The sequence below is a fragment of the Poromitra crassiceps genome, assembly GCF_964638095.1.
Source record: "Poromitra crassiceps genome assembly, chromosome: 12".
Lineage (NCBI taxonomy): Eukaryota > Metazoa > Chordata > Actinopteri > Beryciformes > Melamphaidae > Poromitra > Poromitra crassiceps.
This window is the reverse complement of record NC_139632.1, coordinates 33284687-33298031: the sequence shown is the minus strand read 5'-3', so window position 1 is coordinate 33298031 and position 13345 is coordinate 33284687. Positions and strand designations below refer to the sequence as shown.

Sequence of the window (13345 nt, the reverse complement as noted above, 5' to 3'; positions counted from 1 at the left end):
TCTGAGACGAGTTCGGAGTGATAACGGGCTGAAATTTGGAATTAAATCGTTTTGACTAAATTCGTCCACAGAGTTATCAATAATATATATAATGTGATGTATTACTGGACTACCCAGGAGGTATGTATCATGTCAGTGACATATTGTGATACAATGGTATCGTGACCCATGTGGTGATGTATCGTATCGTGAGGTCATTGTCAATACCCTGCTCTATAAGTCATGTGGATCCATTTTTTTGGGGGGGGGGGAACCATATGGATCCATGAATTTTGATCTGAAAAAATACGAAAATATTAAAATCAAATCAGAAGTTGATCACAAAAAAAGAGAAAAGTGACCGAACAGGCTACAAACTGACTAAGATGAATGAGAACAAGGCACGGATGGGATGAACAACATTTTGTTTGTCACTGACCTAGATGTTTAACCGGGACTCTCACAGCAGGAGAGGTGGTGAGCGGGGTGAAGGAGGCTCTCTGGGTGCTTTCCGGTAACGTCTCCGCTCTCTGTGGCCTCCTGAGGGCCGCGGCCGGCCGGACGATGATGGGGCGCAAGGAGAGCTGAGGATGGAAGCTGTGGGCCTGGGTGGAGAGGAAGGTCGCCTCCCGGGGGTCTGACGGCATCTTGAAGTTGGTGCGGAGCTTGGTCCATCGCGGGGTGTGGCTGACAGCGGCCGGCTGGGGGCGCTGCTGGTACGACCCCAGCGCCTCCGTCAGGTACTCCCGGATGTGCCGCAGGTCCCGGTGCTGCACCTGGGCCGGGGTGGGGTGCGGGAATGGCGCCCTCCTCTGGACAGAGGGGAAAGACTGGAAGAACTTCTGGGAGCTGGTGGTGAAGGCGCCTGCGTCGCTGCGCTCCAGGAAGGGGATGTGGGTGGCTAGCAGGAGATCTTTGCCCATCGGGGAGGCTGGGATCATGGTTCTCACCGCTGCGGCCATGTTGGATCAGCGTCTGCTCCTCTCTCTCTCCTTTACCTCGCTGTTTCCCCCTTTAGTTGATGGTGCACGCCTGTGTGTTGGGAAGCTGGAAATGCCACGACGCCTCCCCATGGAAACCTGTGTGATGTAGAACACAATGATGTCGATACTGTTGCTGCTGCTGCTGCAGAGAAACAAGTGCATGGTGTCCAATTCCAACCCCAATGTGACAACATTAGGTTACTTTATGACTAGACATACACAAAAACTTAGCATTTTAGCATTGACAGCATTTATTCCCACAGTCAGCAAAATACACAAACAGTTCCACTGAGGGAGCAGGGACAAGAGAGAAAATGGCTTTTGTCAGGTTTCAGCCTGACAATGAAGATCCATTTCAAATATTCAATCTACTACTGCCTTTCTTTGAGCCTTTCCTTGATCTGTGTTTTCAGAAAGAGACAGCGTTCATGTAGGAGTCATGAAAGGTAGCCTACTTACCATCTCCCATACTTAACAACCGTCTAAATATTTGGAGCGGACATGCTTCTTTATTCAAGGCTCCTATGCATCATTCAGCATTTCCTTAGATCAACTTCCAGTATCAACTTTCTGCCTCTAGCCTATGTGGTCGTGCTGCAATGATGCAACAAACACAGCAAAAACATGACTCACTGAAAAAACAATACAAAAGTTAATTAGGAGGGTTGCTTTTGTTTCTTGTGTTCTTATAAATAAAAATACTAATGTAGGCCATGTCATTGGCTACATAGTAAAAGTACACAGTATCCACATAGTAAATTATGTGTGCGGCTCACAGTCAGTACTGTAGTTTCATCCTTACAACGGCAGGTGGCAGTGAAACTTCAGTCTGGAACTAGTCTCGGCTCCCAGACGTTTGGTGAGCTGCGCCACCAAACGGATTAAGACTGAGGGCTGAGTCTAGTCTGGAACAATCAATCGTGCGGAGGTTTTTCTAAAGAATAATTATTCGTCTCAATAATTTGCTAAATTTGCCCATTTCGAGAAATTGGACGAAATCCAATATGACACATACTTACATAAAAAAAAGAAATCCAAATCCAAATCCAGGATCCGAAGGAGCAGGAAGTGACGTATTGAACCTCCGGCATTTTCCTCTCTCTTTTCGTTGAGGCTCACTAGCGGCCGGGTGGGTGCACGTTTTGTCCAGTGGATAATTGTCGATTTTAGGTGAAAATAAATGTGTTTAATTAGATAGCAATGCAATATCACTACTCCGTTATCGTTACTAGTCGTAGTTCATCTATCAGTGGCTCATTTCCGAGGCGGAAAATACACTAAACGGAAACGTTTGCCATGCTAACGACACGCATGTGGCTAGGCCCCGCACTGACTGTCTGCTGCTAACGCTAACATTAGCTAATGTTGCTGACTCCATCCAGCACCAGTCAAGATTATTTTCGGACACATTGGAAAAAACTATAGTACTATAGTACTGCCATATTAGTTGATAACGTACCTCGTTTATCAGCGTTCTGTGTGGGTGTCACTTCTTGATGTTAAGCGGAGTGGCGCTGTTTGCTGCCCTGTCAGCCAGCTAACGTTAGCATAGTTAGCCGCATGTGTGAACGTTGTGAGTCTTCTCTCCCCAGCCTGCAAACATGCAGATCTTCGTGAAGACGTTGACGGGGAAGACCATCACCCTCGAGGTTGAGCCCAGCGATACGATCGAAAATGTCAAGGCAAAGATCCAGGATAAGGAAGGTGAGCTGTCACAGATCTGACTGGGGGAGATGAGACTAACGTTAGTCTGTAATGCAACAGTGATCCCGTCTGCCATGCTCATCATAACGTTACAGAAACGTTCAATGTAATCAGAAAAAGACTGCACACTGACAAAAACTGGATGCCAAAATAGATACTTTAATCTACATGGTGAAAGAAAAGTGACAAAATCCCAATAACCCTCCTTCATGGATGATGGTCTGAGGACTGAAACGTTTATTTTATTTTTTGTCTCACTGTTTATTTATGTAAATAAATTACTATTTTTGCATCCAGAGAGCCTCAATATATTTAGTCAGTGTGCAGCCTTTTCCTGATTGCATTTATGTGACCTTTACAATGTTGGAATTTAGCTGATACTGTAAAATGAACTCCAATTTAGGAAATAAGGCAGGGTGCAGTATCTTTTGACAGGACACAAACTGACATTTCGGATGCGGGACTGTCTCCTCCCTGCCACCTGCCCATCAGTACAGGCTATTGTTTTACCTGCTTGCATTTAAAAGTATCAACGAAGATGACTGATAAATGTTGTTCCGGCAGGAATCCCCCCTGATCAGCAGCGTCTGATCTTCGCTGGCAAACAGCTGGAGGATGGACGCACGCTGTCTGACTACAACATTCAGAAAGGTAAGAACTGCTCCGCACAACATCCACAAGTGCTAGACTGGCTTACTACTCAGGTCTGGAAAAGTATTAAAAATGAATTTGCTCATTAGCATGTCTTGGAATAGTTGTGGAATAGACCCTTTTCACGGGGGTCATTTTGTGCCGAAAAGGCAGGGTGCAAGCAACACACTGAGGGTTTCCAAATTCCAATCATGGAAGTTGGAAACCCTCATTAGTGTTTTGCTTGCACCTGTGTTTACACTGCCTTTTCGACACAAAATGCCCCCCCCCCCGTGAAAAGGGTCTATTTGAAAAATCTGGAAAAGTATGGGAATGTTATGGTTCAGGTCCGATACACGCATAATTATACCTTTTATGTTGTAGGCCTGCTTTGAGTCCACAGTTTTTATTGTGAAGAATAGATAGAGCTATACACTTGTTACCAAAACAAACCTGCTTACTGAGAACAAAACAAGCTATCAGTAGTTAAATATATGTTTAAAACTAGGTTGGCTGTCTTAAGATTGATGAGGCTCTGTGAATGAGTGTGTCTTGACTGTGTCCATCAGAGTCCACCCTCCATCTGGTCCTGCGTCTGCGTGGCGGCATCATCGAGCCTTCCCTCAGACAGCTGGCCCAGAAATACAACTGTGACAAGATGATCTGCCGCAAGTAAGTGCAGCGTCCAAACCTGTTCAACCTCCACCGTTCACTTTTTCCTCCAGCTGATGTGAAGTTATTCTCTGGAGAAGACTTTTGACTTGACAAATTGCTGCTCGTACACAGGTTGAGCCTATCAAAGGCATTTGTTCCAGGGGTGGTCCAGTCTCTGTTATGCCGGGCTGAGACTACACAAATTCAGCCCAATATTAACAGTAAACACGATTTGGTCTCAGCCGGCACATATCCTATGTTGGGCCCAAAAATCAATGTCTGGAATGACAAAAGGCCATCTTTACGTCCTGCTCTCACTCAGAATGTCAAAATATAAGCGATGTGTAGTTTTTGAGATATTAACGTTTGTTTGGCACAACTCATACTATTAACTGCCGCGGGGTTCCGCGTTTCTGGGTGTCAAGTGATGTCACGCTGATTTGTCCTATTGACCTATCGCTAAGCGACGCCCCGAACGCAGACGAGCCAATCACAGCGCGAGCAGCTCTACAATACACTCTGACATTCTCAGCTTAGAGCTCCATAGAGAAGCACTAGAAAACGCGAGTTTCCTCTGGTTTTATGCATTTATAAGTTGAAAAAATGGTCAAACGATGTGCATGGGGGTAAATGCAACATTACGAGGTATCCTGGGAGGCCAGGCAATTGATAATATTAAACTAGTAAACCTAGATCCACTCACATCCACAATGCTACTGTTTTGGAGTTAAATCTGCAATCGTGGTGACAGCGAGATGACGAGTCTTCTCCCTCATTTGGCTTCCATGATCCAAAAGGGGGAGTGGTGGCCCAATGGTTAGAGAAGCGAGCTTGTGACCGGAAGGTCGTCGGTTCAATCCCCAGGACCAGCAGGATAAATCTGGGTGGGGAAAATGAAAAGGCAGCGCTTGCCCCTCCCTCATTACCACCACTGAGGTGCCCCTGAGCAAGGCCCTTGACCCCAACCGCTCCAGTGGAGCTGATCAGTTGCCTGCAGATCAGACTGTGGTTGTACTGGTCAGCTTCCAGGTATGAATGTGTGTGAGAATGTGAACAGGGCACTCCTGAAAAAGAGAGCATTGCTCTCAGTGAGACTCCCCCTGTATAAATAAAGGTAAAAAAAAAAAAAGGTATCATAAAAACATCATGGTATTCAGAAAGTCGGCAAAATAAAATGCTGAATTATGCGAGTTTCCAGTCATTACGTTATGCGCGTGGAGTTGGTGAAGAGATAGAGAGGAGAGGCTGCGAGACTAGTGAAGAGGAGGTGCATTGACAGACAGGGAAATAAGGGAAATAATCCCTCCCACAAGCAGCTGGCTCCCTGGTACTCTGCGGACCCCGCTCGCGTAGCATGACAACAGGCTGAATCCCACTCGATTTGGGGGTGGAACACGCCAGGATTGGCCAATGCCAAAGCTAGTCCTCAGAATTGTCAAATCAAATCATCGTATATGGTCCGCCTCTCAATTAGTTTTCAGTGTCCGACGCTCGCGCTGGTGCATTCCATTCCGGGTTCAGTTCGACTTTAAGCTTTAGATATATTAGATATATAGATTTACCACAGTTTCCTCTCAATTATGAAACTTTTAGCCAATATGATTCATCTGACAGATACCGATATACAAAAAAATGACGATACGATACAATTTCAGATATATCGTGCATCCCTATTTTTCATCTTCAGTTGGCATCTTGTCTTCTTACACCCCCAAAATATACTGACTTTTCTAGTGTGAAATGTCTGGTAGAGCAGATGAGTTTGACCAGCATTTCCCTGGTGTTTAACTTCATACTCAAATGTGTCTTACTGTTGCTCTTCTAGAGCGACTTAATTCCAACATTACAAGTAGCCAATACTGTAGTAAGTAGTTTAGGCCACAACAAGCTCGCAACAGGTTGGCAAATTCTGCTGTCCCTTGAATCTCTAGTTGTAGTTTATTTGGATGTTATTGTGGAAGCACGTTTTACTGTGATGTCAGTCTGTCAATGTTGACCTCTGACCTCTTGTGTCACAGGTGCTACGCCCGTCTGCACCCTCGTGCTGTCAACTGTCGTAAGAAGAAGTGTGGGCACACCAACAACCTGCGCCCCAAGAAGAAGCTGAAGTAGACATGTTCCCTGAAGAGGAGAGGACGACTACATTTGCCATATTCTGTTAAATAAATGGTGTAAAAAGAGATGCCGTTTGTCTGGTTCATGTTATTTTTGGGTTTCCCATAATGCAGATTTCTTTGGCTTAGTTTGAGCAGAAAGTTTAGTTTTTGGGCCTATGGAGTGCAGTGAAACTCAGGCAATTAGGTTGTTTGCAGAGTGAACGGTTAAACGGGAGAAGACGACTTTTTGAAGTGAGTTCCTAAGGGAAGGAGTTGTTTGCTTAAATGAGATTTGATCCAAGATCCCTGCAATGAACTGAATTGGCGAAGGAAAATGTATTTAGAATAGCAATCAAAACATGTCTGAACGAGTTACACTGCCCGTTCTAAAGAAAAGAGCAAGCTCCACAGACAATTATAATTTCAGTCCCATTCCGTAAGATTTGTGAAGAAATAAATGTACAGTTCTGATACACTTGAATAATGTAGTTGTAAACAAACGATTACTGGGAAGAATACACTTAATTTATAGTGATAACAGCTGGAGATATAGAGACTAAGGAAAGAAGGGGCTGAATTCTGACCCTATTCCCTCCAGTTATAAGGTTAACCAACACCTGCATGAACTAAAGTCATGTTTTCACTAAGACATTTTGTTCTCTTTAATCAGTTTGTCTTTTTCCTGTGGCGTTTACTATGGATTTACATCAACGATCTGCAGATAAAGGCTGGTTTCTGGATATTTTCCAATCTAGTCAAGGAATTAATATCTGGAAAAAGTAAGGCATTGTAAAATGGAAACATGGATTACCCTCCCACTGGTCAGGATAATAAAAACACAAAAACTGACTTGCATGAGTTTTAATGTGGAACTGTATACAAATGTATGGAACTTTTTGTCTCACATTGTCAAATCCCACAAATACCCGTTCTCCACTTTCACATATTCAAACAAGAGTGTGACAGAGATGAAGTTGAGCCTCAAACAGCTGTGTGCTCCTTCCAGTTGAGGGTTTAGTGTAACAAAGCAGGGCATCTTTGGTACTGCAGTCTGTTCGATGTAGGACTGCAACTAACGCTTATTTTCATTGTCGATTATTTTCTCGATTAATGGATTTGTTGGTCTATAAAATGTCAGAAAACGTTGAAACATGACGATCAGCGTTTCCCAAAGCCCAAGATGACATCCAAAATTTTATTTTGTTCACAATCCAAAGATACTCAGTTTAGTGTCAAAGAACCAGAAAATATTCACATTTAAGGAGCTGGAATCAGATAATTTTGACTTAAAAAAAAATAATCTAACGGATAAATCAATTACCAAAATACTTTTAATAGCTGACAACTAATCGATTGTCACAGCTCTATTTCGACGCATTCCAGAAGTTATTTCATTTCCAAGAATGCTTTTCAGCAGCCCACAGAGAGAGAGGGTGTTGCTTTCTGTCATGTGTGGTCATCATTAGTGTATAGTTTATTAAGTGTGATGATTCATCTGTCAGTTATGTGTATCTGATCATAGCCAGTAGACGAGGACCTCGTCTACTGGCTAGTTATCCACCAAGACAAATCATCAGTGGCGTTTTAGGGGGAATTTTCTTTTAGCCCATGAAACGTTTTTTTTTTAGGTAAACAATAATACTGAGAAAATACTGAAATTCTCATTAGAAGCGAGGTGGTCTGTGTTCCCAGCCAGCAGGGAGCCATGACGACTCAACACCTGCTCTGATGTTACAGTGCAGCTCAGCCAGGTTCAGTACCTACACATGATTTGTACAGTATTTAGTATCAACAGGCATCTATGCTAGAAACATTATTGCTAATTCAAAAAAACAACTGATGGTGTCGAAACAGCTGGATAATGGATAACTTGTCAAAATGTAATGACATTTCTGTTCCCTAACCCTACGATCAAAGCATTCTTCTACATCCTCTAACGGTTCAATTCTTGTAATAATCATGCTGAAGTTTAACACTTCATCAAGGGGAGGAGCCCTTGGAACACCCTCAAGGACCCCATGTTGACAACTACTGGCCTAATACACAATTGGATAATGTACAGTAACATTGTGTAACATTAATGTAACATTTTTAACTAATGTGATATTTTCAACTAATAATGTAACATCTTGTAACAATATGTAACAAAGCTATTATCATCACATCAAGTAAAACGGTATCTGCTCTTATTAAGGAATAACTGCTATGTTAATATTACATTATCTGTCAATTTGTCACAACAGATTTTATTCCATTTTTGACCCTTTCAAAGAGACATTTTATTACATGTTGACAAGGTATTACATTATCCAGCAGTCATTACCCAATCAGTTGCTACACGGCACCTTATTTTGTACCTATATTATCATCATATTAAGGAATCAATAACACTTCAGGGGCGAGAAGGAAATGGTCAATCGAGATTGTGCATCAGAAGTTCACAAGCAAAGCTGACAGACAGGTCAATTAAGTACCAATTCTCTCTCACACACACACACACACACACACACACACACACACACACACACACACACACACACACACACACACACACACACACACACACACACACACACACACACACACACACACACACACACACACACACACACACACACACACACACACACACACACACACACACACACACACACACACACACACACACACACACACACACACACACACACACACACACACACACACACACACACACACACACACACACACACACCTCCTCCTGCAGAGCTCATGCAGTGCTCTCATCTGATCTCCGCTCTGCAGCTTCAGCCTCTACTTTATTATCACTATTATGGCAAACTGTAGTGTTACCAACAGAACCTTACCTTACCAACAGAGAAAAGGAACAAGTGAAACCCTAAATTGTGTTAACACTGACAAACGTGGAAAAACAACAACAACTTGGCACATACATTGTCAGGGGCATCCCGACTCAACTCGAGGACGTCGTCCAGGATGGGACATTGCAGCAGAGCAGCAGCTTCCCCTCATGATGGGTCTCTGCCTGGAGCAGACCGCCTGCCCTGCACCAGCCACAGACAACGTTCAGCATCACCGGGCCGGAGGTTTCCCACCCGGACCGGACCGGGAGGAACGCATCGATGGACATGAATAATAGAGTGCGTGGTGAGAGAGAACCACCTCATAAAACATGGATGCCACACGCCTCTGCTTCCAGCCATCCTCCCCGGGCAGGAGGAGAAGGTTTGCATGTTGGATTGTGCCGATACTGTCCATCACCCTGACCAAGCCCCAGTAGATACTGTCCATCACCCTGTCCAAGCCCCAGTAGATACTGTCCATCACCCTGACCAAGCCCCAGTAGCCCCACAGCGCTTCAAGGAAAATGCCACCAACACCGACTTTTACAGAGTGAGAAAAGTAATTTTGGACCTATATACTGTATAATTAGTCTCTTCCATACTTGTAGTTCTTGGACCCACCGACAACATTGGCCCCCAGAGTCAGGCTGAACGTATCCTTTAAGGTTGTTATTGTGCAAAAACAAACAGTTTTTTTTTGGGGGGGGGGGGGGGGGGGGTATTTTCCAATATTCTTTCAGTTGCTGCATCCGTTTTGAGTGACAGGATCTCACAGCCAATGGAAGTGTGAATCTATAGCCATATTTGTAACACTGGTATTATACAGGGACCTCATGTCATTAATGAATGACCCCCCAACCTCTGTGTTTCATGAAAAACATTCACACACATTTGCTGAAATCACTGTTGCCCTGGAAACATCTGCATATGGTCCGATTTTTGTCTCAATCAAGAAAATATATGAAGTGGACAGTGGAGTGGACTGCCCATCCCCCATTAAACAATGACAGCTGACTTAAAACTAAATAACCAACTGAAATCATTTTGACTTTTTTTTTTTTGAACAGTCTACTTTTGGAGAATAACAACCTCAAACTCCATTTGGGTGAAATCCCTCTAGGTGCTACGTGTCTCGTTTTAACATCAGTAAAAATCACCACACTCATATTCACACATCAGTATAATTACTGTAAACAAGCTACCGGTATGCCAATGTGGAAGTGCCTTAAACCTGCACTCTTTCTCGTGGCCAGCAGGGGGCAACTCAACCGACTCCAAAATGAAGTCAATGGGAAAATGACCCTAGTTCTCACTTGATGTATTGCCTCAGTAAACACAATGAGTTGATGATTGGTGTCAGTCACTAGTTTCAACTCCTTCAATACAGCATGATGTTCATGTTGTACAGTTTGGCCCAATTGAGAGTCAATTCAATGATAAAGCAGACGATGCTTTGGGTCGTGATTGACAGGTCGTCTGTTCAATGATCGCCCAACTCGCCAATCACGGACCAATAGCAGGCGGCGCTGTGGCTTTGGTCTCATGCTAGTTGCTTCTGGCTCCAAATAACCAAGATGGCGACGGTCAAAATGCCAAACTCGAAGGCTTCAAAACGCGAGTCCGCAAACCAATGGGTGAGGTCACGGTGATTACGCCCATATTTTTATACACCTTATTTCTAGCTGCCATGATGCCTTACGTGAAATATGACGTTGCTGACACGGACACAACATCGCCCGTCTGTAAACGATGTTTCAAAGCTGCAGGCGAAGGGAGCCGATCACGTCCAGCTTGGCCGATAAATATCCCGAGTTGTTCAAAGAGCAACAGGTTAGCGGATGTGATAGATGACATTATTACATTCCCTCAAATAAGTCGTCAAACGAGTGTTATTTCTTTGTGACAAGCAACGTTTTTTTTTCAGTGTCGGGAGTTTGACGAGGAAATGCGCCAGATGCAACAATCAATCAATCACGTTCTAGACCGGACCTCGCACCCATAATCATTTGACAGCGGGGCATTCAAAAATAAGGTGGATACGGTCTACGGGAGAAACACTAGAACTAACAATACTGTGAGACAAAGACCAGTCTCTCATCTGTTTACAGTAATTATACCATGATAGATTGATGTTTCTAAATTCGACCTGAAGAGACACCTTGAAGAGATTTCCCGAACCTCCTCCGGTTACCTTCACTGATCTTAACAAAAACAGTAGCATCAGTCGTCCTCCATGCTGCACTTTGACCTTCGACCTGTCTTTGACCTTTGCTCTGTTCCATCAGAACTCAGATCCAGGCCGCTGGCTGCTGTGGAGGCTATTTTTCCATGAGTTTGGCCAGGCTCTGTCTCAGGCCGCTCAGGTCGCAGATCTTCACGTCCAGAACCTCGATGACCCGTCGCACCTCGACCTCCGCCTGCTCCCGCTCCTCCCGGCTGGAGGCCAGGGTGGTCTCCGCGCTCTGAACCCGATCCTCCAGCTCGACGTTTCGTCTCTCCAGCTCCTACAGACACAGACACAGACACACACACACACACACACACACACACACACGCATCTGTAGAACAGTCGTTTTTGTTCTACTAACATTTCTCAGATAGCAGTAGAGTTGAAGCGAGATGAGCCAGTACCATGCGGTCGAAATGCGGCTCGAGGTAAGAGAGGAGGAAGCTAATATTATGAAGCCTAGCGCTCTGCTGCCAACTGAAAAAATACAATCTACCATACCACATTATCTAGGTTCCTCATGACTCTGAATAACTGTGCTTTGTTTTATAAACCTTTTTTGCTGTATTATTATATTCTGTTGTCATTTCCCAGTTTCCCCCACGGGGGTCAGTAAAGTTTCAGTCTTATCTTCAGTAGCTGTTTGAGAGTTTTGGCTCTACTGTATCATACCAGAGAACATGCTGTGCAGCACTAACTAATACAGGGCTGATATACTGTATGGATGCATGATGTTTGAGATGTTTTGTGTTTTAGGAGGAAGACGCCATGTAAACCCTGTAAGCAGACCCACTGAGCGGTGGGTTCATATCCTGTGTGTGCCATGGGGATCGAACCAGCAGCCTTTCAGCTCACCAGTCTCTCAGTCTGAACCCACTCTTCCATGCATGGATGCTGACTACTGTATCCAGTGCACCGGAAAGTTACCTTCATGTTATTGGCTTTAGATAATGTATTATTTTAAAGAGCCTACTATTGAGCTGTTCTGTTAAGCCATCCTATACCCAGGAGCAGTGGGCAGCCACAGTAGTACATGTTAAGCCATCCTATACCCAGGAGCAGTGGGCAGCCACAGTACAGCGCCCGGGAACCAACTCCAGTTCTCCAGTTCATAGGAAAAAAAACATATGGATTCACTCACAATGTGCATCTAAAAGTGGGAATATTCGTTGTATGCTTTTATCTTTCTTTTTCACTTGATTTGTGCTGTACTAGTTTATTTCTTTATACTTTTATCTTTTGTATCTCTTGTCTGTACTTTTACACTCACTTTTTAATTGTAAATATTTGACCTTTACTGTACAGCTCCCTTACCTTGCCTATTGCTTCTTCTGTGAAAGCAAATGGGAAATGTTCTGCTTTATGAAGTAATTCTGTATCCAAACACACTGATGAATCACATTATGAACACAAGGACATGAACGGACAAATATGAATATAGCCTACATAATTCACCTCAGACTGCAGGACTAAAGATGACGGAGAACCTAATAAAGCCTATGCAATATGCATCAGGTCTGATCTGCTCTAGAAAGGAAATTCAATACAATTTTGTTTTCTCCTTGAAGTCCTCAGTTCTCCTGGTTTTCCTGAAGTCCTCAGTTCTCCTGGCACTTTCATCTCAATGGCCAACTGTGCCTGTATGGATGCCCGACCAAGCTGGAGGCAACACGGGGTCTCAAACCCGCGGCCCTCGTCGTGGGAGGCAGGCAATTTACCGCTGCACCACCTAGACGCCCAGGTTGACACATGTTGAACTGTTACCTGGAGTCTGTGCTCGGCCTCCTCTCTCTCCTGCTCCAGCTCGCTGACGTCTGTCTTCTTGCTCTGCAGACTGTGGATCTCCTGGAAACACAACAGCATCATCATGTCATCTCCTCACAGTGCTGCACTCCCTCGCCTCCCAGGCTATTCCTAGATGGAGTTCTAAAAGAAGCCCAGTCATCTATCATACACCGGGGACGCAGTGCAGCAGGGCGGTGAGAACATTTGGGAAATTGGGACACCTTGTGGATTTGTGGAAAGGTCTAAAACAAATCATGCCACAATACAAATTATGCCATAAACATGACCCTTCACTACATCCTCACACACCTGGACAATGCAGGAACCTATTCTTGAACCTGTTTGTGGATTTCAGCTCGGCCTTCGACACGGTCATCCCAGCCCTCTTACAGGAGAAACTCTCCCAGCTGGGCGTGCCCGACCCCATCTGCAGATGGACCACAG

General features: G+C 44.4%; 2 protein-coding genes across 3 annotated transcripts in view; one reads left to right on the top strand and one right to left on the bottom strand.

The window, feature by feature from the left end:
* Positions 1 to 2064: 2064 nt before the first annotated feature.
* On the top strand, positions 2065 to 6133 carry uba52 (ubiquitin A-52 residue ribosomal protein fusion product 1). Of its 2 annotated transcripts, none has more exons than XM_083647789.1 (5): positions 2065 to 2132; positions 2555 to 2666; positions 3231 to 3317; positions 3866 to 3968; positions 5969 to 6133. In XM_083647789.1, the coding sequence occupies exons 2-5, from the start codon at positions 2564 to 2566 to the stop codon at positions 6060 to 6062; spliced, it is 387 nt and encodes a 128-aa protein (XP_083503915.1). In that variant the 5' UTR covers positions 2065 to 2132; positions 2555 to 2563; the 3' UTR covers positions 6063 to 6133. The 2 variants fall into 2 exon arrangements, with proteins under 2 accessions (XP_083503915.1, XP_083503914.1); XM_083647788.1 differs by having other exon boundaries at positions 2075 to 2091.
* A 2652-nt stretch (positions 6134 to 8785) lies between these two features.
* The window catches only part of LOC310787052 (homer protein homolog 3-like), a 54698-nt gene continuing 50138 nt past the window's right edge, over positions 8786 to 13345 (bottom strand). Inside the window, exons 8-9 of the mRNA XM_083648386.1 lie at positions 12881 to 12961; positions 8786 to 11393 (exon numbers count right to left, since the gene is read on the bottom strand). Coding sequence (XP_083504512.1) covers positions 11208 to 11393; positions 12881 to 12961 — 267 coding nt within the window. The 3' untranslated portion in view covers positions 8786 to 11207. The remainder of the gene's footprint in view (positions 11394 to 12880; positions 12962 to 13345) is intronic.